General features: G+C 40.8%; 2 protein-coding genes across 2 annotated transcripts in view; one reads left to right on the forward strand and one right to left on the reverse strand.

Annotated features, from left to right (window-relative positions):
• Positions 1–1,424, reverse strand: part of LOC123519436 (ribosome-binding protein 1-like) — a 3,326-nt gene extending 1,902 nt beyond the window's left edge. Inside the window, exons 1-2 of the mRNA XM_045280731.1 lie at positions 1,320–1,424; positions 1–821 (exon numbers count right to left, since the gene is read on the reverse strand). The exon at positions 1–821 is cut by the window's left edge and continues 1,902 nt beyond it. Coding sequence (XP_045136666.1) covers positions 1–821; positions 1,320–1,413 — 915 coding nt within the window. The 5' untranslated portion in view covers positions 1,414–1,424. The remainder of the gene's footprint in view (positions 822–1,319) is intronic.
• Positions 1,425–1,580: 156 nt separating this feature from the next.
• LOC123519437 (transmembrane protein 151B-like) overlaps positions 1,581–25,000 on the forward strand; it is a 114,971-nt gene continuing 91,551 nt past the window's right edge. Inside the window, exons 1-2 of the mRNA XM_045280732.1 lie at positions 1,581–1,666; positions 21,223–21,351. The gene's annotated coding sequence lies outside the window, so the exon portion shown is untranslated. The remainder of the gene's footprint in view (positions 1,667–21,222; positions 21,352–25,000) is intronic.

Raw genomic sequence — 25,000 nt, forward strand, 5'->3', positions numbered from 1 at the left:
TAGGAATTCTGAACCCATCGCCCTCTTACCTAAAAACTCTGATCCCATAGCGCGCTTACCCAAGAATTCTGAACCCATTGCTCTCTTGCCAAGGAACTCTGAACCCATCGCTCTCTTCCCTAGAAACTCAGAGCCCATTGCCCTTTTCCCGAGGAATTCTGAACCCATCGCACGTTTTCCCAAGAATTCTGAGCCCATTGCACGCTTCCCTAAAAATTCTGAACCCATCGCTCGCTTACCTAAAAACTCGGAACCCATTGCCCTTTTTCCCAAGAATTCTGAACCCATCGCGCGCTTACCCAAGAATTCAGACCCCATTGCTCGCTTACCCAGGAATTCAGACCCCATTGCACGCTTTCCTAAAAATTCTGAGCCCACCGCGCGCTTACCCAAGAATTCTGACCCCATTGCTCGTTTACCCAAGAACTCTGACCCCATTTTCTTGTTGAGGAGGAGGGAGAAGTAGCGGGCGAGGCGGCTGCGTGATAAATCTCCTAGAGCCCTTTTGTCCGGCGCATCGTGAAGGTCTCCGGCGTCATTCTGTTCATTATATTGACCAGTGAAGCTCATCTGCTCCTTCTTCAGGTCGTCAGCGTGGTCTTGGCCCTCCTCGGTGACGCAGGGGTCCGGCTCACACGTCTTCTCGGGCCCAGACACAGCGACGGACCTTTTGCCCAAGAATTCCGACCCGATTCGTCTCACTCCACGGCTCAGAATCTGCGGGGCGGCGTAGCGCGGGCCGGGTTGCGCCATGGCCACCAGCAGGTACCGTAACATCGGGTCCCTCGCTGCGCGCTTCTCCACATAACTCACGCTTTCATCTGCAGGATACAAGCCGGGTACTATTAAGCTTCGTGTGGCATTTTGGGTATCATTACGACTGTCTTGAAAGGATACATTGAGTGAAAGTCTAATATTCTTACACGCTTTGTTCGTATACCTAAGTAGGATGCAATAAGGCTCGTATTATTAAGCAGTTTAGGTTATCACTTATCATGAGAACTGTTTTCAAAGTTATTGTGACGAGTCGAGTCCAGTATTTCTAACCGCTTGACTCTCATCAAATCTACTTTCAAATGCCACAGATATGAACCACAGAGATGATTTGTAGTGTTCTCGTGTTTGCTGTTTTTAATGGTAATATAGATTTCTTGCTTAACTTTTACTAATACCACGAAAACACTCTCCAGGAAAACATTGATGACTTCTACTGCAGGAAATGATAAGAAGTAGAGGTGAGACGAAGAAAAAGTTGGAAATATGAACTTATTATCACCAAGGATACACACACACACACACACACACACACACACACACACCTGGTTGAGTGTTCTGCAGGGCGGCGGACAGCACACAGGACATGCAGGAGAGCACCACGATACACTTGGTCAGGCATGGCGTTCCCTGCACCATCACACCTCTGCTCCTGCCGGGGGAAAAGAAAAAAAAAAGAAAAAACTGTAGCATCAACAAATTAAAGTAGCAGTAATAGTAAAAGTAGTTTCCCCTTACTTCCCGCTAAATATCCCGTTTTCTATTGCATAACAGATTGTGGGATCCATGACGTCACCACAACAGTCAAACCCTCATTTCATCTCGCAGTGGTACTAGATAATGGCGGTGTGTGTAGTTGCTGTTCACCGGGCAGGAGCAAGATGCAGAGGAGGTAAGACTGACATGATGCTGTTAAGTTATGCAGGGAAAGGAACGCAGTAAAAAGTAAGGGGTTGGGGGAAAAGGAATGGCAGGGGAGAAGGGAGGAAGCCAGGAAGACACCAGACGAGAACAAACGAGTGCTCAAGAAGGTTCGATCAGCAGCAGACTCTTGAGTTGCTTGAGGCGGGTTCACACGTGCCAATTTGCGACTAAAATTCCGAGTCACTAGAAATATCGACTGAGCCCTTCTAGTCGGAAAACGTCACACACACACATACGTAGATTAAGTGGATATCAACATAGAAAGTATAGACGAAAAAGAATAAAGTTGGCAGGTAAAGTAAGAGGAGGAAGTTAAAGATGCAAAGATAAAGAAAATACAGATAAATGGGAGTGATAGAGATAAGAAAATAACGAGAAGGAATAAGATACCAAAGAGGGCAATTAAGAGAGAGACGTGAAATGTATGTAGCTACGTATGTGAGCCATGGGGAAGTTGAGACGAGACAGGAAGATGAAGGAGAAACAGGAGGAGGAGGAGGAGGAGGAAGACAGAGAGGATGACAAATACTTGAGTGGTGAGAAATATTGGCTGGCTAGACATCTGCCTTGCAACACACACACACACACACACACACACACACACACACACACACACACGTCCGAGGAGAGGTTGTAATGAAAAAAGATAGATTTGCACTAATTTCTCACCGAAGGGAAGGGCAGATATACATTACACTGCCACTCTGATTAAGACACTGTTAGGTTTGAATAATTGTCACGTCAGCTAAGGTGTCAGGTCTGATTTTTTTACCTTTTTGTCTCATTTTTTATTCTATTTTGTGGTAGACAAGGTGAGATTTGTGGCTCTTTAAGGGAGCTATAGCGTCTCTTAGGTGTTGTTGATGTTGTTGCTATTGTTGTTGCTGCCTCTACTACTACTACAACTACTACTACGACTACTACTACAACAAATACTACTACTACTACTACTACTACTACTACTACTACTACTACTACTACTACTACCAGCACTACCATTACCACCATCACCACCATCACTACTACTACTACTACTACTACTACTACTACTACTACTACTACTACTACTACTACTACTAATCAGGTGCAAGTGCAGGTAATCAATCCCCTTCATTCTTCACCCTTCCCTATCGATTTATTGAGGAAAAGACACGTATGGCAGAGACAGTCGATGTATCATAGCCTGGACATCTTATTGTCACAGTCTCTCTTGAATCCTCGCAGGAAAGGATTACAAGAGAACCCAAAGGAAGAAAGAGTCAACACGCTAGGTAGTTTTAAGGTCAGATGATGGTATAGGAAAACAAAACAGGTGGTAATAGGAAAGTTGGCAATGGATGGACATTTATGATTGGTACATACAGAATGATGGTCAGTGTAAGCCAGCTAGCCTTTACTAATCTCCTTTCTTATAGTTTAGTAAGAGTGATAAACTGTAATAAACTCCAATTTTAATATATATAGTGGTTAGTGAATGTATATACGAATACATGAAAGTAAACTGTTCATTAATCCCTTGAGTACCACGATGCGTTTTCTAATTCATTCTGCTTACTATTTGACGATTTTATACAGTATCAGAAATTTATGTGGAGGTGTTAAAATAGTGAAAACTCTGGCCATTAATCCTCTGAACTCCATAGACCCTTCCTAATGTACCCCGAGAAAATGGTCTAATCGTACACAAGGTAGAAATGTGCCCACTATTAATACACGAGAAACAAAGAAATCTTGATGAACATGGTGAAAAATAAATAGAGGGTGAATTAAAGAAGTAGAAAGAGTAGTGGGAATAGTAGAAAAGCCTCACAATGGTTAGTATTAAGAGAACACAGTATCGTAAAGGAGGGAAAGTGTTCAGACATTAAAGGAGGTTATGAGTGTCAGTGGAAAGAAGGATAATTGTTTCTTAAGTTATTTTTTTCTTTTTGGTATTCTGTGTGAAATGAAGCTGGATTTGTAGGATAGGGAAGGTGAAGGATATTTTTTATGTACTGTACTGTAGGATATGGAGAGAAGTAGATAGGTAGGGTTTAGGTTTACTCTCTCTCTCTCTCTCTCTCTCTCTCTCTCTCTCTCTCTCTCTCTCTCTCTCTCTCTCTCTCTCTCTCTCTCTCTCCATTCACTCAAGAGAAAGCAAATTGAGGTGAGGGAAACTTGGCGTCCGTGAACTGAACTGGCGGCGCCTTGGCAGATGCGTCTCCTCACACGAAGTTCCCTAAACTAAGAGAGGCGAGGGCGGCCGCGGCTGTCCCCTGGGAGGCCTGAAGGGCGGCATGGAGTGAGGGAAAAGTACGGAGAAGGTGTCCCCACAAGATGTCATTTCGAGAAGACCGTCTTTCATTCTCCCTCTCTGTGGCTTCTATGTCTCTCTCGGTCTCTCTGTCTCTCTGTCCCTCTCTGTCGTGGCGAGTTTATAAGATAGGTTGGTTCTTTTGCTTCTTGCCTTTGTTGTGTGTGTGTGTGTGTGTGTGTGTGTGTGTGTGTGTGTGTGTGTGTCTCTCTCTCTCTCTCTCTCTCTCTCTCTCTCTCTCTCTCTCTCTCTCTCTCTCTCTCTCTCTCTCTCTCTCTCTCTCTCTCTCTCTCTCTCTCTCTCATATTTCACCACTAACGCTCTGCTAACTACATTCCTCATACCTATTCCACCTTCCTAATTTAGTAAGACCTCCGCACGAACGCGTCCCCCGACACACACACTGAAGTATTCCTCCTCCTTCCCCTCCCCCTCTTCCTCCTCCTCCTTCTCCTTCTCCTTCTCCTTCTCTTTCTCCTCCTCCTCCTACTACTACTACTACTACTACTACTGCTACTGCTACTGCTACTGCTACTACTACTAAGTATATCCTAAGACGTTAAAGTCCATTCTGGCTTCCTCGTATAGACAATGGAGAAAACGAATCAAGAAGCGTAACAGAAAACGGATATGTTTTAAAGGCAGACACGTGTAGGTGGCCTAATATCCCTAATAACAAGGCAGTCTCTTTCACAAACTCTCATTATAGGATGATACGATAAACAATGACGTTTTTTGGACTGAGTGAACTGAAGTGTGAGGAAAACTGAGAGGAGACAAAGATGGAGGATGAAATAATGCATACTTTTTACTCTTCATTTTTTTTCTTTTATCTTTTTTTTTTTCGAGTTTGGGGGACGAAAGGGGGAGGGAAAAAAAACAAGCAGGAGGGACTGGTTCAAATAAAATCGAAGGTCATGTTATTTTTTTCTTTTCCCGGCCTTTGTGCCAAGCTGTGTGAGGAGGCACAGAGTAAACAATAAGGATTACACACGGCTGATGGCTCACTTTCTTTCTCTCTCTCTCTCTCTCTCTCTCTCTCTCTCTCTCTCTCTCTCTCTCTCTCTTGCGAAACTCCTCTCAGCATCCGTAATTTCATTCTTTTCCTCTCTCTTTTCTGCTTATCACCTTCCTTATCTTTTCACTTCTTTGCTCTTGTTCATTTTCACCCTTTTTATCACTCTATCTTTGCAATTGAAGCTCGGGTGCCTTAGAGTGAGAGAAAGATGGAGAGAAGAAAGAACGAAAAGAGCGAATGAGAAAAAATAAAACCTCTTTCTCCAGTAAGAAGGAATGGGAGAAAACTTAGGGTGTAAAAAACAGGGTGGCAGGGTGAAGTAAGTTGAAAAAAAGACAAGGTTAAGAAAAAATAAGGTGAATAAGATTAGTTTTTCATTGTGAAGGAATAGAAGAAAGCAGGATTGAAAAAGCAAAGGGTTAGTAGCACGGTGGCAAGGTGAAGCATGATGAAATAAAAACGACACGGAGGTTAATCTTTTGAGTTCCATGACGCGTTTCTACATTCATTCTGGTAACTATTTGGTGATTTTTACAGCTTCAGAAATTTATATGAGGAATTAAAACTGTGAAGACTGTGGCCACTAATCCTCTGACCACCATACACCCTTGCTAATGTCAATAAAATGGTCTAATCGTACACAAATCTCAAGGTGAAAGTGTGTCCCAGTATTGAAGGGGGTTAAGAAAGAAAAAGTAAATAAGACTAATTCTCCAAAGCAAAGAATAGAAGAAAGCAGAATAGAAAATGCAAGGTGTCAGGAGCAGGATGGCAGGGTGAGGCAGGGTGAAAAAATGAAGGTTAAGAAAGAGAAAATTATTAAGATTAGTTTTCCAGTACGAAGCAATATAATAAAAACAGGGTAGAAAAGGAGTTGTCAGGAGCAGGGTGGCAGGGTGAGGCAGGGTGAAAAAATGAATGTTAAGAAAGAGAAACTGATTAAAATTAGTTTTCCAGTACAGAGGAATAGAATAAAGCAGGGTAGAAAAAGCAAGGTGTCAGGAACAGGGTGGCAGGGTGGAAAATGAAGGTTAAGAAAGAGAAACTGTTTAAGATTAGTTTTCCAATGCGAAGGAATAGAATAAAGCAGGGTAGAAAAAACCAGGTGTCAGTAGTAGGGTGGCAGGGTGAGGCAGGGTGGAAAAATGAAAGTTAAAGATAGAATAAAACTGGTTCTCCAAAACGAAAGAAATATAAGAACATGACACCAAAAGAATAGTGTTAGGGTGAGGCAGGGTGAAATGAGGCATTAAGGATAAGAGAGAGAAAAAATCACTCGAATATGAAGGAACATGAGAAAAAAAGATAAAAAGCGGCAAGGCGAGGCAGGGTAAAGTAAAGCCATTGAGATTAAGAAATTAACAGAGAGAAAACAAATACAAAGGATTAATAGAAAAAAAAGGATGAAATAATAGAGTACCAGTAACATTAGAGTGGCAATATGAGGCAGGGTGAGGAAAAACACTAAGATTAAGAATTTTAGGAGAGTAAACAAATACCAAACAAAAACAAAGGATTAATAGAAAAAAAAGGGATGAAAATAGTGCCAGTAATATTAGAGCATTAGGGTGAGGCAGGGCGAGGAAAAGCGTGAAGCTGCAGCGTGACAGGGTGCAAAGTGGCGTTTGTGTGTCACCCTGTCTTGTTGTAGAGACATGCACACAAACCAATATCCTTTCACTTAACTAGGTTGTGTGTGTGTGTTGAGAGAGAGAGAGAGAGAGAGAGAGAGAGAGAGAGAGAGAGAGAGAGAGAGAGAGAGAGAGAGAGAGAGAGAGGGGGGGGTAGCGTCAGGAGTTGATAAATTGGGTGCCAGTCGCCATGTCCATCTGAGGAGAGAAACCTTCTTTCCTCCTCCACAGGTTTGATTAGTCCCTACTTTCTTCCTCTCACTCTCTCTCTCTCTCTCTCTCTCTCTCTCTCTCTCTCTCTCTCTCTCTCTCTTTCCCGTCTATTTGGTTTTCTTTGTGATTTTTCATTCTCTTTTCGTTTTGTGTTTTTTTTTGTCAGTTTTAGTTCATCTGTTTGCTTCTTCATTTATTCGTTGTGTGTTATTTGTTTATATTCGTCGTTTTCTCTTCCCTAAATCTCTTCAACTCCATTTTCTTTATTATCTTTTTGTTTTTGTCTTTTTGTTAGTTTTAGTTTGCATTGTTTTTTTTTTTTTCCTTTTTTTCTTCTTATTATTCTTTTTTTCGCCATATTTTGGTCTTTATTTCATTAGTATCATTGGGATTTTTCTATATATTACTTACTTCATCTCTCTCTCTCTCTCTCTCTCTCTCTCTCTCTCTCTCTCTCTCTCTCTTATGAGGTAAAGATAATTTTTCGTTGTCTTATTTATTCACTTATTTCTGTAATATCTTAATCTTTTCGTTATCATTATTTATTTTTTTTGTTTCCATTCTTTGTTAGGTTTCATGTCGTTATTAGTTCTTTCTCTTTCTCTTCACGCTGATTTCTTCCTTTTCTTTTCTCAGTGCTGTGTGTGTGTGTGTGTGTGTGTGTGTGTGTGTGTGTGTGTGTGTGTGTGTGTGGCGCTGTTACCTCGTTTTCTGTCGCCTTTACGTTTCCAAAAGCTTGAGGGGGTGACTATTACAGAAAATATTCGTCAGTCTCTTGCAAAGGATCACAGCTGGTTGTGTATTGGGTGTTGTGAGGGGACACACACACACACACACACACACACACGTAAACTTTTGTCGACACGTGTTCCTGCATTTTCTTCCACCAACAGAAGCTTTACGAACACACACACACACACACACACACACACACACACACACACACACACACACACACACACACACACACACACACACACACACACACACACACAAAGAAATCAATCACAATAAAAAAATCTATTCATAACATATTTTCATGTAACTATATAAAAGAGATTATTTTCTAAGGTACATTTTATTCCCACAGCAAGCTTGGGATCAGAGAAAGACAGAGAGAGGGAGAGAGGCAGAGACGCAGTGACAGAGACTAGACAGAAGCACAACTAACACACAAGACATCAAAAAGGAAAAGAAAACACACGATACACAAAACAAACCACATCCTCTTCTACCACAGGACACAACGAGACAGTATCCCCTAGATAAGCTGATTACACACGCTCTATGCAATGATACACCTCTTTCATGCTCCCACCAGAGGAACAACGGGCGGTCTTCTGTTCTTGAGACTCTTTTGGTAAACGCAGGATCAGATTGTGTCTCAGCGGTGCCCTACGATTGCTTCCCTTTGTGTAAGCACTGGCCTGTTTGCTTCGGACACTCAGGACACCAACTGGGTACATGAGATTCTGCCTACATTAGCGAAACTGGGAAGGTCAGTGTAAGGCGATGTGTGTTGAGTGGGCGAGCTATTTGGTTAGTGGTGTGGTTTGTTTGTCTGTTTGTATGTGTTGGGTGTTTGAAGCGCAGTGGCAGTGGTTAGGAAAGAGAGATAGTTTGATTGATTTTGATGTTCGTTTTGTTCTATTGTGGCTTGATTTTGTTAGGTCAGTCAAGTCAGTTGCCTTATAAAAAGGAAGCTTTGACCTCTCACAAAACTAAAAGAAAGAAAATAATGAAAATACTCCTGGGATTAAGGAAAAAAAATGGTTTCATTCACTAAAGATAAGAAAAAAAAAAAGAAATTTGTATATATATTAACCGCGTCAGTACTGGGACTCATTTTTACCTTCAGTTTTGGGTATGATCAGATGATTTTGTTGACATCAGGAACAGTCTATGGAGGCAGAAGATTAATGGCCAGAGTCTTCACTACATAAGTTTCTGAAGCTGTATGAAATCGCCAAATAATAAGCAGAATGAATGAGATGACACGTCCTGATACTGAAAGGGTTAATAAAGAAGGAAAAAGAAGGATATTACACTTACCACTGACATAAAGCAATGATAAACACTAAAACCATTAACTCCTCAGACCTTAGCTGTAGCTGTTGTCTTGTTAATATCATCATCATCATCATCATCATCATCATCATCATCATATTTCTTCGTGTGACGCAATCTTTCCTTCTACAATATCAACTTTACAAAATATAATCTCTCTCTCTCTCTCTCTCTCTCTCTCTCTCTCTCTCTCTCTCTCTCTCTCTCTCTCTCTCTCTCTCTCTCTCTCTCTCTCTCTCTCTCTCTCTCTCTCTCTCTCTCTCTCTCTCTCTCTCTCTCTCTCAGGGAACAAGAGACTGGGTGGTTCTTCACTTCGTACTCGGCTATGGCTGTATAAAAACACGCACAAACACGTTCTATAGGTGAGGGAGGGAAATGCGAGTAGTGAGTTTGGTTCAGACGAAATAAAACCTGAACGGACTCAATTTCCCTTACTGGCAGGGCGGCTCGGGAGGGAGAAAGGAAGGTGTATGCAATTTTTGAGTGGCCGACGCAAAGGACAGCTAAAGGGTGTGTCAGGGTATAAGAGTGTAGGGTGAGGTGTGAAGGACGCGCGCGCACACACACACACACACACACACACACACACACACACACACACACACACACACACACACACACACACACACACACACACACACACACGGTAGCTCAGTGGTTAGAGCGCTGGCTTCACAAGCCAGAGGACCGGGATTCGATTCCCCAGCCGGATGGAGATATTTGGGTGTCTCCTTTCACGTGTAGCCCCTGTTCACCTAGCAGTGAGTAGGTACGGGATGTAAATCGAGGAGTTGTGACCTTGTTGTACCGGTGTGTGGTGTGTGTCTGGTCTCAGGCCTATCCGAAAATCGAAAATAAATGAGCTCTGAGCTCGTTCCGTAGGGTAACGTCTGGCTGTCTCGTCAGAGACTGCAGCAGATCAAACAGTGAAACACACACACACACACACACACACACACGCACAGGTACACAGGTGACAGTGAATAAAGGGTGCAGTGATAAGGTAAATGTGTTTATGTGGCAGTGATCATGTATTAGTCTCTCTCTCTCTCTCTCTCTCTCTCTCTCTCTCTCTCTCTCTCTCTCTCTCTCTCTCTCTCTCTCTGTACTTTTTGTTCCTCTTAATTTGCTCTCCTGTCCCTCATTCTCCTTTATTTGTTTGTTCATTTGTTTCCCTTGACATCTCTTCCCCCAATTTTTCTCTCATTTCTTTCTTCTTCCTTCATTTGTTGCTTTTATTTTATTCTTGGATCCGTTTTTTTTTCTTTTAAACGATTTCTTTTTTCGCTGTCTTTCTCTTTCCTTTCTTTTCTCAGTCACCTTTCAATTTCCTCTTCTCCTCCAATAGTGTTGTCTTTCCCCTCATTTCTTTCCATTCTCCCTAATCCACAGTTTCCGTCTATATAAATTCACCACTTTTTTTCTATTTTCTTTATTTTCTGCCTCTCCTTCCTGCCCTAACCCTATCACTTGGATTTGGTACATCTATCCTTTATTATTAAGCATTATGAGACTTTTCTTGTTCTACACCCACCACCAAACACTGTATTGCCCCAGAATTCCATAACTCATTATTTTTTGTTCTTCTGTTGTCAACGTTTTTGAGGTTCCATATTTAAGTTTTACTGCTGTGGATTGTTTGCTTATGGAAGTGGATAGGTTGATTCTTCTCTCTTGCCTTCTCTTACATTACAATTACTTTATTACACAGCTTTATATGTCTGCTTTGTGTAATAAGTGTAATGTAACCTTTGTTTAGTGGTGCTTTTTATGGGGAAGTAAGCTGCGAATTGTTGGGTGTGGGAGTAAAAAGGCTAAGTCGTATCTTTTACCATCTCACTTGTTACCTTCTGACATGGCCTTTTATATCAGTGCTCTTGTTCACGTTAAGTCTAGTGCAATCTTTATTTAGTCATGTGATTTGATGGAGACGCAAAATGAATCAGCTGCATTCTTAACTCCTTTTCTTTTTCATTCTAGTTATTATCTAATGATTTTATACAACTTCAAAAACTTATGTGGGTGATTACAATAGAGAAGACTGTGGCCATTAATCTTCTGACCACCATAGACCTTTCTTAATGTCAATGAAATGGTCTAATCGTACACAAATCTCAAGGTAAAAATGTGTCTCAATACTGAAGGAGTTAAGATCATTCCATCACCAAATTGACCAGTTCTTGGAATCGGTTTTAGTATTTGTTAGTGTAAGAAAAGCATATTCGGAAATTTACAAGTATATGACTTTGTTTGGATCTAATTTTATGCTGTAGAGGTGCAGTGTTTGTGTGTGTGTGTGTGTGTGTGTGTGTGTGTGTGTGTGTGTGTGTGTGTGTGTGTGTGTGTGTGTGTGTGTGTGTGTGCGTGTGTGTGTGTGTGTGTGGGCAAATCAAGTTATGTATATGTTGATTTATTAATTAACTTCATTATGCGTCGCTGTACATGTGGTTTTTTGCATTAAGAAATCTGATTAAAGTATTTTTCATATATAGATAATTTATTCAAATCACCGTTCTTTATTTTACAGTTCAGTAATTTGGGCAGCTTATATTACTTTTTTGGGCACGAAATTGTTTTTTCTTTGCTCATAAACACGGTCAGATATTCTTTTATATTGGTATGATTTTTATTGTATACTGTATTTGTCTAATGAATCTTTATGAATGCTGTTACGCTTATTCATTCACGACTACATCTGTTTGGCTTTTAATCAACATCTTCACTTTTCTACTTGTTTTATCAATGTATTTATTTACTCACCCATACGTCCAGCCTCTAACTTTACAACTTACTTATCCATCCAACTATTTAACCACCTTCTCACTGATCCACCTGTCTGCCTATCAGTCAATATGTTCACCTTTCTACTTGTCTATCAGTCTATTTATTTACCCATCCATGTATCCACTTACTAACTTTACAACTTACTTATCCATCAAACTATCTAATCACCTACTCAACGATCCATGTGTCTATCAGTATACCTATCCATCTCTCTCTCCTTACACATGTGACCGCCTCAGTCCAGCTTTCCTTAATCCACGTATCTGTAGTCCCTAAATTATATGTTACGTGGTCTTTAAAGGTCTTCATCTAATTATCTTCTCTTCTCCTTCCCTCCGTCTCTCTGTCTCTCTATTCATGTGTTTTCCTTTCCTTTACTCGTTCGTCTCCTTTCGTCTTTTATTTGTGTTATTCTCTGATTATGATTTATGTAACTTTCTTTTTTTATTATTTTGTTCTACTTGATTTTCCTTTTTTTTCCTTTTTCTAGTTTATTTTCATTGATTTTTTTTTCTTTCTGATTTTGTTCTTTTCTTTATTCATTGACTATCACATCATTGTTTTCCTCTTCTTCTTCCTCCTCCTCCTCCTTCTCTCCTTCTCCTCCTTTTTCTACTTGTTTTGCTTTTCTTTTTACTCAGTTTGTTTTCATTGTTTGTTTCTGTATGTTTCATTATCTCTACGGGTATATTATGTTTCTCTACCTTCTTTCGTTCTTCTTACTCGTCCTTCACAATTTTCTCCTCCTCCTCCTCTTCCTCCTTCTCCTCCTCCTCCTCCTCCTCCTCCTCCTCCTCCTCCTCTCCTCCTCCTCCTCCTCCTCCTCCTCCTCCTCCTCCTCCTCCTCCTCCTCCTCCTCCTCTTCCTCCTCCTCCTCTGACCGATGCCACTCAATGATCTTATGTAACTGGTTCCCAAAATCTTGTATGGATTCTGGACATGTAAATAGACCCTTGAGAGAGAGAGAGAGAGAGAGAGAGAGAGAGAGAGAGAGAGAGAGAGAGAGATGCAAACACTCAAAAATCAACATAATTTAAGTGACCACCATTATTCTTGTCTTCAGTCCTGTCTGCCTTGTCTTCTCTCTTGTCAATACCAGGTAGAGGGGATTAGGAATAAGGCGAAAAGGTCCCCCAGGTAAAAAAGTTCAGGTGAGCTTTAATTACGTAGGTAGCGAAGCGGTTTGAGATTTCCCCTGTGAGCAAAATCTATCTATATTCTCTCTATTCTATATCCTTTTCTCTCTTTGATCTCCTTTTCTCATCTTCCTCCTTATTTCTTTTAGCTTTTTCATTGGTTTATCAAGTTCTTGTTCTTTTTTTTCTTATCATCTATTTATTTGTTTATTTATTTATTTATTGGTGGTGAGAGGGATTGTTGTTCTTGTTTTGGTGTCTTGTTCCGGTGTTGTATTATTTATGTTTTAGTATTTACTTGTCTTTTTTCTTTTTTCTTTTCTTTCTCTCTTGGTTAGTCAGTGAGTCAGTAAGTCAAGTTGATTAATACTGGGACTGCCACGTGTAATCTACTGGCCTCTTGCTGCTTCCCTTTTTCCATGTTACATTTCACTTCTGCTTCCCTCCTTCCCTCCTTCAATCCATCCGTCTATCCATTTATCCATCTTTTCATTCATTCGTTAGTTCTCCCATCCTTTCATTCATTTATTCTTCCATCCATTCCATCATCTATCCATATTCATTCATTCCTCCATCCATTTATTAATTAATTAATTCATTCATTCTTTCTTTCATCCACTCATCCATCCATACAGTTATTCATTCATTAGTTCATCCATTCATCCACCCATCCATCCATACAGTTATTCATTAAATCATCCATTCATCCACCCATTCCTCCATCACCCAATCTCTATAATGAACCTCCTCTTACTACCTTCAATCTTCACCTTCCCCAAACATCACCTGACGCGTAGTAGCAGCACCAGCGCGTACCTGTAGTAATTAATTAACACACTCATTAAACCATTACGCATTTAAAAAACCCTCCCTCAGATATCCAGCGGATATTTAAAGACCCTACGTAAGTCAGTCTTCCTAAGAACCATGCATGAGAGACCACATATACGTAAATAAAAGTCATTTAATTCGAAGCTAAGAAAAACCTCCCCCACACCGTTTGAGACACTCCTTGTTGAAAGCTTTGAGGTGCCGCGATGCCTTGGCTGTGTGTTGTGAGTGACTGCCCAGCGAGACCCTTATTTCTAGAGATTTTCTGGCTCTTTTCCCTCCCTTTCGTGGATTCCTTCTTGTGGCAACCCTAATAAGTAAGAGAGTAATTAAAGTTAGTTTGTCTGTGTGGGAGTTAAGAGGTTGGTGAGGTAATAGCTTCGTAAATAAGGCAGTGAGTTAGTCAGGTAGTCAGTCAATGAATCAGTGAGTCAGTTGATAAGTGGCGTCATTCTATCAGTGAATGGTGAGCGAATAAGCCATTGTTTCTACATCAGAATATTCAATTACACTTAAAACTCCGACTGACCACGATATATAACGCGCTCAAAACAAACACCAACTATAACACTACACTATATTTCATAGTTCACCATTTCAGCGTCAATTTCTACCTCATAACCTGTTGCTTTACTGAAAAAATTAAACTCTTTTCGTGTGCACCGCCATTATGACACTGCAGCGCCGCCACACTCCGATCAGTCACTCAATCGACCACGAAACAAAGGCAGAATCGGAACAAAAATGCCTGAGAGAACCTATGCATTAAGATTTGCTGTGGGATTCCAACTCAAACGTCCCAGCAAACCAGTGAGTAAAGAAAGGGATGAAGGATGGATCGCAGGTCTGAAAGTGTAAACAAAACTCTCCTCCTCCTCCTCCTCCTCTTCCTCCTCCTCGTGTATCTTTTTCCCCTATTTTTCCGTTTTCTTTCTCCATCATCTTCTTTTCCCATATGTATACTTTCTTTTTCTATTCATTTCTTTGGTTTCTTTATCCATTTAGCCCCGAAATGATTTTGTGTATAGGTGGATGGCTGTGGGTCTCTCTCTCTCTCTCTCTCTCTCTCTCTCTCTCTCTCTCTCTCTCTCTCTCTCTCTCTCTCTCTCTCTCTCTCTCTCTCTCTCTCTCTCTCTCTCTCAAGCCCTTACGAGTACTTTCCTGTCTCATTTCTCTTCTTTATCTTCCTCCCTCTCTCCCTAACCTCGTGTACTACTTCTCCGCTCCCTCCCTTCTCTTTTTTCCCTTCCTCTTCCCTTCCTCAGCTTCCTTGATCGAGAACTGCCTAGTGCCTCTTGCTCTCACGGTGCCAGATATACTCAGTGGTTTTTGGGTCTAAGAAGAAAGTCAAGGGAAGAAAAATGTGGAATGGGTTTGTTTCTGAAGTGGTCTTGTGTCTTGAGTGAGGCCTGTGCTGTGTGTGTGTGTGTGTGTGTGTGTGTGTGTGTGTGTGTGTGTGATGAGAGACTGGTGTTTTTTTTCTGGGTCTTTTTTTCCTTCTTTCTTTCCTTCTTTCTTTCTTTCTTCTTTTCTTTTGTTCTTTTCTTATTTTTTTCATTTCTTTCTCCCTTTCTTTTTATTTTCTCTTTTTCTACTGTCTCCTTCTTTCTGTTTGCTTTTCCTCCTTCTGTGAACTACTAGAAGAGCGAGGAAATGTAGAAGAAAAGGACAAATAGTAGAAAGAAGAGATAAAAAAAGAAAAATAATATAAGCAGAAATTATTACCATGATTTTGGGTGTGATTAGACGATTTTATTTACATTAGGAAGGGTTTATGAAGATTAGTAGATTTATGGCCAGAAGCTTCACTATTTTAACCCCCACATAAATTTCTGAAGCTGTATAAAATCACCAAATAGTAAGCAGAATGAAATATGAAAACGCGTCATAGTATTGAAGGGGTTACACAAAATATTCCACCTATCCTCTACTCTCCCACTCCCCAACACACAAACAAGTACTGCCGCTTCCCATTTTTGTCCAATTTCTCAAAGCTCTGCACGAAAACAAGATACACAACCCACAAGTCCATTACCCAAGTGTCTAGTCAAGCTTAGTTAAATCCGCACTTATCCTGCAGAAGGTGGTTAGCTGGGTATGCGTACTTGTGGCTAGACCGTCCCTGCCTTTGACTCTCTCTCTCTCTCTCTGTCTCTCTCTGTCTCTCTCTCTCTCTCTCTCTCTCTCTCTCTCTCTCTCTCTCTCTCTCTCTCTCTCTCTCTCTCTCTCTCTCTCTCTCGTCTTAGGTAATAGAGCCAAGGAAGGAGAGATGAAAAGCGCGCCATCAGTAAGTTCCGACAGGTGGAAATAGCTTCTGGTACTAATTAGTGGTGCGTTAATGTTATTTTATTGATTTTGTCCTCTTTCCTGGTGTGTTTTTGTCTGGGTATTGGAGGGGGTGTAAGGTTACGTTGGGTTAGGTTAGATTGAGGTTTAAGGTTACGTTAGATTAGGTTAGGTTGGGTTCATTACATTAAGGTTGTGATGGGGTCTGGTTTAGATTGGTTAGGTTAGGTTAGGATAAGTTGAGGTTATGATGGATTTCGTTACGTTAGGTTAAGTTTGCTTGGTTAGATTAGGTTAGATTAAGTTTATGGTCAGATATGTTAGGTTAGGTTAGGATAGGTTGAAGTTATAATGGGTTTTGTTATGTTAGGTTAGGATAGCTTGGTTAGGTTAGGTTAGATTAAGTTTATGGTCAGTTTGGTTAGGTTAGGTAAGTTAGGTAAAGTTTAGTTAGGTTAGATTGACTTATGTTTGCCTGTGATAGGTTTGCTTGCTTAGGTTCATTCGTTTATTTGTTTCCTTTCTTCCACATTTCTTCTTTTTATGAGTTGTAATTTCAGTTATTGTCATTGTTCTGTTTAGTTCCATGGATTTGTGTCTCGTTCGTTTACAGGTTGCCTTGAAAATGTGAACCAGATTTTTGTCTTATTCCAGCTTTTTTTTTTGTAAATCTTTTATATGTAAGCAAATGGTAATTCTTCACTTGCTTTCGAACTGACTGTTTAGCTGATTTCATTACGTAATTGTACATACATTTAAGTATATCGTTATTTCGTTAGTTGTTCAGTTGTTTATTTATCTATTTGCATATTGTTGTCAACTGTGGCGCTGCGATGTTAAGAGAGAGAGAGAGAGAGAGAGAGAGAGAGAGAGTCAGGTCAGATACAGAAACAGATAGACAAATACACAGACAGACAGAAAAGCAAAAAAAAAAAAAACAAGGAGAAAATAGAAAATACCAGCATTTTATTTCGTTAATTATGCATTTCCTTAATCGAAAAAATTGAACGTCATCATAATATTGACCTAAAAATCCGTCTCTTGCCTTAATGAAACTCGACAGAGAGACAAACTGAAAAAAAAAAAAGAAAATGCGCAAAATCATATGAATATAAATTTGAAAGGTAATTTTTTTATTTGTATTTTTTTCTGTCTCGGGTGGAAGTTCAATAGATAAAATGATATAATGTAAAGCAGCTTCGTGCCTCAGGTGTGCGCAGGTGACCTAGAGGCGGTGTCACGTTGCACACCTCACCTGAGAAGCGAGCCAGGTGAGATGCCGCAGTGTCACGAAAGTAGAGTGAAATGAGGGAGTGTTTGATAGAGCTTTTCTATATTTCTATGGGGCTTTTTTTGTGTGTGTGTGTGTGTGTGTATTTCTGTTTCGATTTGTGAGTAAGTCGGTGATGGTGGTAGTGGCAGTGGTGGTCGTGGTGGTGGTAGTAGTAGTAGTAGTAGTAGTAGTAGTAGTAGTAGTAGTGGTAGAAGAAGGAGTAGTAGTGATAGTAGTAGTAGTAATGGAAGTAGTAGTAGTAGTACACTTACACTATTACTACTACTACTGCTACTGCTACTCCTACTCCTCCTCCTCCTCCTCCTCCTCCTCCTCCTCCTCCTCCTCCTCCTCCTCCTCCTCCTCCTACTACTACTACTACTACTACTACTACTACTACTACTACTACTACCTACTACTACTACTCCTCCTACTACTACTACTACTACCTACCTACTACCACCACCACCACCACCACCACCACCACCACCACCACCACCACCACCACCACCACCACCACCACCACCACCACTACCACTACCACTACTGCTACTGCTATTACTACCACCACCATCACCATATTCATAATCAAACAAAATATCAAACAACAACAACAACAAAATGACATTAACAATTCAATTATCAATGTCGTAAAAAAACAACGATAGAAAAATGACAAAATGTGCAATGCTTTAGTGGAAAAACACACACACACACACACACACACACACACACACACACACACACACACACACACACACACACACACACACACACACACACACACACACACACACCAAAACTGAAATACAGATCTTGATGCAAAATAAATTCATGTATTGATCTGGGAGAAGAGGAGGAAGAAGAGGAGGAGGAGGAGGAGGAGGAGGAGGAGGAGGAGGAGGAGGAGGAGGAGGAGGAGGAGGAGGAGGAGGAGGAGGAAGAAGAGGAGGAAGGAGAAGAAGAACAAGAACAAGAATAAGAGGAGGAGGAGGAGGTGAACAAGAACAATAACAAACAGGAAGAGAAAGAGAAACAGGTTAATAATAATAACAACAACAACAACAACAACAACAACAACACCAACAATAACAACAGCAATAGCAACAAAAGAGATGAAGAGAAGGAGGAAGAGGAAGAGGATAGAGAACATGAACAAATAGGATGAATGGGAAAAAAAAGAGAAGAAAAAGAACATCAACACAAGCGAGGGAAGGAATAGAAAGGAGGAGGAGGAGGAGGAGGAGGAGGAGGAGGAGGAGGAGGAGGAGGAGGAGGAGGAGGAATAGGAAGAAGTGTAAGGTAAAAGAAACAAAGGAGAGGAAAAATGTAGATAAAAGAGAGAAAGAAAAAAATAGAAGAATGAAAGCAGTGGTCACCCAAGGAATGTAAGAGACAAAACAAAAGACTTACGAAAACAACAACAACAAGGAAGACAACTCTAAAAGAACAGTGGTAAAAATTAGAGAGAGAGAGAGAGAGAGAGAGAGAGAGAGAGAGAGAGAGAGAGAGAGAGACAAAAGCAAAAGGATAAGAGAAAGAAGCTAGCTCTACTGAAGTGACATGAATGTGAGAAAAGACTAAAAGAGAGAGAAAAATATTCTTTCGTCATGGCATTTGGAGATGAGAGAGAGAGAGAGAGAGAGAGAGAGAGAGAGAGAGAGAGAGAGAGAGAGAGAGAGAGAGAGAGAGAGAGATTTGAGGACTGGGGGAAAGAATAACTCCACAAAAAAAAAAAAAAGTAAATATGATGGAAAGAAAGAAAGAAAGAAAGAAAAGCAACAGATAAAAACAACAAAAAAGGAAAAAGAAATCAATAAAATCAAGAAATCCTCAAAAAATACAAGAAAACAAGAAAAATCAAAGAAAACGAACTTAAACCAATCAAATAACGAAACGAAACGAAAAAAAAAAAACTAAAATATTGACAACCGAAAAAATGACCTTATAAAAAAAACAACGCACTAAAACAGAACAATAACGTGACACAATACCTGACCTTACTTTCCGGGTGACCTTCCTCTCTCACCTTTATCAGTGTCAACAGGTGGGCAGCTAACAAGGCTAAACTGGCCCTAACAAGCGGGAGCCAAATTCATCTTGCTGGTCATTAAGAGGGAGAAGAAATGGTTCCCCGACGCCATAGGGAATTGGGGAGAGTGAGAGAGAGAGAGAGAGAGAGAGAGAGAGAGAGAGAGAGAGAGAGAGAGATAGGTTTTTTTGTCTCATGGTACATATATTTTTTCCAGCCACATTGCTCTCTCTCTCTCTCTCTCTCTCTCTCTCTCTCTCTCTCTCTCTCTCTCTCTCTCTCTCTCAACTCTCAACTCTCATCATAGAACCCTCACCCCACCATCAACTCAACCCATCCACCACTCACCCCATCACACACTCCCTCTTCCACTCACCCTCCCTTATCCCACACCCGCCCTACACACTCCAAGCCACCACTCTTCCCACTCCACCCCAAACACTTCACTTCGCGCACGGTGACCAAAGCGGAGGAAATTGAAAGACTTCACCGACTTATTTACATGCGCTTCTGCTCCTCCTGGCCTCTGCTCCCTGGCACAATGACCGCTCCCCTGCCCGTGTCACTACTTCCAACTCTCGCTCCCGGGTATTGGCTTAACTTTTCTCGCCTTAAACTTGTCCCTGTGTAGTCCTTCATGGTCCCCCTCCTACCTATTGAAAGAGGGAGAGAGAGATGCGAGGGGGGAAAGGGGGGTGCTCTCTAGTGTAAAGTCAATTGTATGGTAATTTAAAGTGGGAATATGGAGAAGAATAGGTATATGTTAAGATGAGTAAGGATATATTGCTACATGGTTCTCCTACCTATTGAAAGAGGGAGAGAGATTCGGCGGTGTTTTCTAGTGTAAGTCGACGGTTTGGTAATTTCGAGTGGGGATATGGTGGAGGATGAGTTAATGTGAAGATGAGTAATGGTGTAGTGCTTCCTGGCTCCTCTCCCACCTATTGAGAGAGGGAGAGATATGGGACGTTCTCTAGTGTAAAAAGTCAACGGTTTGGTCATTTCGAGTGGGAATAAGGAGAATAAGTATACATAAGGATGAGTGAGGGTGTTGTGTTTCCTCCTCTCCCACCTATTAAGAGACGGAGGGAGATACAGTGGTGTTGTCTAGTATAAAGTCAATCGTTTGGTTAGGGTGAGAATATGGAGAAGGGTAAGTAAATGTAAGGATGAAAAAGGGTGTAGTGTATCCTAATTCCTTCCACCAATAGAGAGAGTGAGAGGGAGAGAGAAAGAGAGATTGTGGTGTTCTTTAGTGTTAATTTAATGGTTTGGTAATTTCGAGTGGGAATATGGAGGAGGATAAGTAAATGTGAGTAAAAGTGTTGATAAAATGTACGAGTAGCATTGAGAGAGAGAGAGAGAGAGAGAGAGAGAGAGAGAGAGAGAGAGAGAGAGTGGATATTGCATCATGACCTTCACCTTCCTACCTTTGCTTTCATATTTCGCCTGGTGCATTTATGTTGAAAAGGATAATGAGTAATACTGGCCACGTTAAGGATATTCATGCGAACAAAATCTCTATAATACCAGAAAAAAACTCATTTCTACATGTATTTACAAGCTAAGTACTTCATTCACAGTTCTCATCACACCATGAAAAAAACTGAAATGAAAATATATAATACTCACGTTACGAATATTGATTAAAAACACTTATAATGCCGAGTAGAAACAGAAAATTAAAACTACATATATTTTTAAGCGAAATACCGATTCACGCAGGTCCTCACCCATCCTTAGGGAAAATTAAAACATATAATACCCAGATTTAGAATATTTGAATAGAAATACTCCTTTAATACCGAAAAAAAAAATATATATAATTACAGTAAACACATTAGGTAAGTACCCCCTCAAAACACTCCCATCCCCCAACACCACAAAGAAAACGAGAATGTACCCACAAAAAAATACCCAGCAATAATCAAGTCTTATCTCATATTTTCCTCTTGGCCAGATTCCAATCAGCGAAGGATAAAAGGGAGAAGAGGAGTGAAGAATGAACAGCACAGAGGCCCCATGCATACTAATGAGGAGGCGCTAGTGCAGGTGGATCTCTGGGACAGGTGTGCCGGACGTGAAGAAGGTAAGGGGAGTGGGGATGGAGATAAACGTGTTTTCTAAGTACTTTGATGTGGACATTTGACCGTACTTTAAAATCCTTCTGCTGCCGCATCCACTACTTTCAAAAGGCTCATGTTAAAAAGACACAAGTTTTCAAGAGTGCTGTAACAATTCAAGTGACAGATTAACTACGTATCTACATTATGTGCAGGAAAAGATCCTTGAGAACTAGTTTAGTTGTCTCAGTGGCTAGTGGCTAACTGCGGCCTCGCTCCAAAAGGCTTTCTTCTTCCTCTCATTCCTATTCTGTCCAACTCTCTAAGACAACCAGTACTCTCAGTCATTCTTACCTTTCTCTGGTAAACTCTGGAACTCCCTGCCTGCTTCTGTATTTCCACCTTCTTACGACTGAACTTCTTTTAAGAGAGAGGTGTCAAGAATTTTGGCTAATTCTTCGCCAATCTCTAAGGAAGCAAGTATTTTAAGTGGGCCTTTTTTTAATATCTTGTTACTTTTGGCTGGTTTCCTTCTTGTATGAAAAAGAGTCGTGGTGAGAGAGCGAAGTGTTTCAAAGTACATATTATTGTGTTTATGTAAGTGTCAGTTGTTGTCTTGACTTTTCACTATTTTTTCCTTTTTTTATGTAAGATAGGGAAGCTGGCCAAGGGAAACAAAAAATATAGAAAAGGCCCCGAAAGAGTTAGCCAAAAGAAAGAGATAAATAAATGTCTTGGAACCTTCCTCTTGAATTATACTGATACTGGTTTATCTATTGGCTCTTAAAATACATATATACATGAAAAAAAAAATACTATGGATTATCAGCTAAGGTCCATTGAGTGTAATCTCTTTCATGGAAGCTGGATACTTGTTAGGGTAAGTTGAATGGTGCGTAACTTGGTAAGAGACTAAGGGGCGAGTCTCATTCTGAATTGCGTTATTGTGTGCTGAAATTGGTTATTATTTTGTATCGACACAAAATCACAAAGAATTTCAACAACGAATATAGGGTCCCAGTTCAGCGATTTGACTTCACTAAACAATACGAAATATAACTAAATACAACTAACCGTGGCTTTCGGGAGAGAGACTTCTGCACTTGTTCTATTTCATACTGGCTTTTATTAATCTGCTTCTGTAACGTGAGTCAAGAAAATGATGCTTGTGGGAGGAATGGAGAAGGGGAAAGGTAGAAAGCAGAACTGGAGATTTAAAACATTGAAACGCATAAATATCCCCATCTACCCCTTCTGCAGAGAGAGAGAGAGAGAGAGAGAGAGAAAGAGAGACGGCCATATTCAGAAACGCCTTCCTCACTCAACTACAACAATTTTTTTTAGTCCTCATAGACAACTAGCTGGGTTTTCAATACAGTTTTTCCTTAATGATCAACTAGAAATCTTGCTAAACCATCACCAGAACCATAAAAATACCCTTAAAAATATGAATATCTTTAACTAGAGCCTTTGGAATTAGTCGTCGTGAGAGAGACCAAAGCGTTTCTAAATACGGCTCAGAGAGAGAGAGAGAGAGGGGAAGAACATACCCACCACCACCACTGCTACCACCAGCACCACCTGTTCACTTTCCCCTTTTATCACAGTCAACCCACGTCTCGTCCACTTTCCTTTGCCAGTTTCGTTTCTCGCATGGCTGGCAAATTCAGCATACGATATTAGTTGTAAGCGTGACCGAGAGGCGGGCAAAGGTGATGGGATGCATGGCCTGTTTGGCGGGAAGCAGAACGAGCGCTGGGAAGGAAAAAAGCGAAGGGTGAGTGTTTGTGCTAGAGAGAGAGAGAGAGAGAGAGAGAGAGAGAGAGAGAGAGAGAATATCAGTCACAAGAATATTGATCAAGTAAAATAAATACGAACAGACAAAAGTACAAGAGAGAAAAAGAAAATAAAACTGAAACAAATGTCAAACGGAGAGAGAGAGAGAGAGAGAGAGAGAGAGAGAGAGAGAGAGAGAGAGAGAGAGAGAGAGAGAGAGAGAGAGAGAGAGAGAGAGAGAGACAAGAATAATGACCAAATCAGACTTGCCAACATTAGAAGCATCACCACCACCAGCATCACCAGCACCACCACCACCACCACCACCACCACCACCACCACAGCAACAATAATTAATGAACAAGTCACTTAAATTAAATATCCACTGTAAATATGGCGCCGAAAGGTAAACAAGATTAAAAAATGGGGGGGCATAGGAGGAGGAGGAGGAGGAGGAGGAGGAGGAGGAGGAGGAGGAGGAGGCGGCGGCGGCGGCAGTGGGAGAGTGAGAGGGATAGAGAGAGAGAGAGGGAGAGGGAGAGGAAGGACTTATTAATTATTGGGCCCACGAGCTGCTGTGTTATCCATCAAAATAATGACGAAATATAATGAACATAATAAAGATGGCGGTAGACAGACAAATGGATCTAGTCAACTAATTAGCATCCAAGTAATTTATCAAAAGTGTTACCCACACAGGTGATTAATTAGATGACAGCAGGTGTGTGTGTGTGTGTGTGTGTGTGTGTGTGTGTGTGTGTGTGTGTGTGTGTGTGTGTGTGTGCGTGCGTGCGTGTGTGATGAAATGAGATGTGTAAGAAGATTAAAAGAGTTTTCCAGATGTTATTAAGATTCTAAATCATCGTGGTCTTTCAGTAGCAGAGTAGTAGTAGTAGTAGTAGTAGCAGTAGTAGTGGTGGTGGTGGTGGTAGTAGTAGTAGTAGTAGTAGTAGTAGTAGTAGTAGTAGTAGTAGTAGAAGAAAGAGCAGTAATAGTAGTAGTAATAGCAGCAACAACAACAACAACAACAACAACAAAAAAGCGGTAATAAAGTACATTTGCCATAATACACCACCACCACCACCACAACCACCATTACTACCAACAACCACCACCACCACCACCACAACAACAATAACAATAATAATTAACACATTTCCTGCCCACTAGAAACACACGCTCAGGTAACCTTCATATTCCCATCTCGCCAGGTACGCCGAATACGCAGCAGGTGAGTGTAGCGTATCGTTAATTAACTTAGCTGGTGGAGGCGGATGAGCCCAGGGAGACTTTTAAACTTGGGGGCGTGAGGTGAGGGGATTGCATAATATCGGAAGGGAAAAAAAAGATTGTGCTAGCGTTTCCCCTTGAATATGTATAAAGGTGATGGTTAAGGAGAGCAATGGCTTAATGGACGCGGTGTGTGTAAGCTAATGTAATGTAATGTAATGTAATGTTACTTGTTTTAGTCTTTTTTTACTTCGGGTATTACTGGTGATGGTACTGCTGCTGGTATTGTTATTGTTGTTGGTACTACTGCTACTGCTACTGCTGCTACTACTACTACTACTACTACTACTACTACTACTACTAGAAACTTGAATTTTCTACTACTATTCTTATTATTTCTACTTTTTAAACTGGAATACCCTTATCACTACTACTACTACTACTACTACTACTACTACTACTACTACTACTACCACCACCACTAACATCACCGCCACCACCAGGAAAAACCTCCCTCACACACCTGTACCTAACCTTACTGTAATCTTTTAACATTACCTCCCTAATCCTGATAATCTTCTCTCTTCTCCTCCACTTTATCACTTCATTATTAGCGAATTTCACAGCCATAATTATCACCTTTTCTGGGCTGGTCTTTTATACTCTCTC

Source organism: Portunus trituberculatus, chromosome 45, assembly GCF_017591435.1.
Source record: "Portunus trituberculatus isolate SZX2019 chromosome 45, ASM1759143v1, whole genome shotgun sequence".
In the NCBI taxonomy this organism is placed as follows: Eukaryota; Metazoa; Arthropoda; class Malacostraca; order Decapoda; family Portunidae; genus Portunus; species Portunus trituberculatus.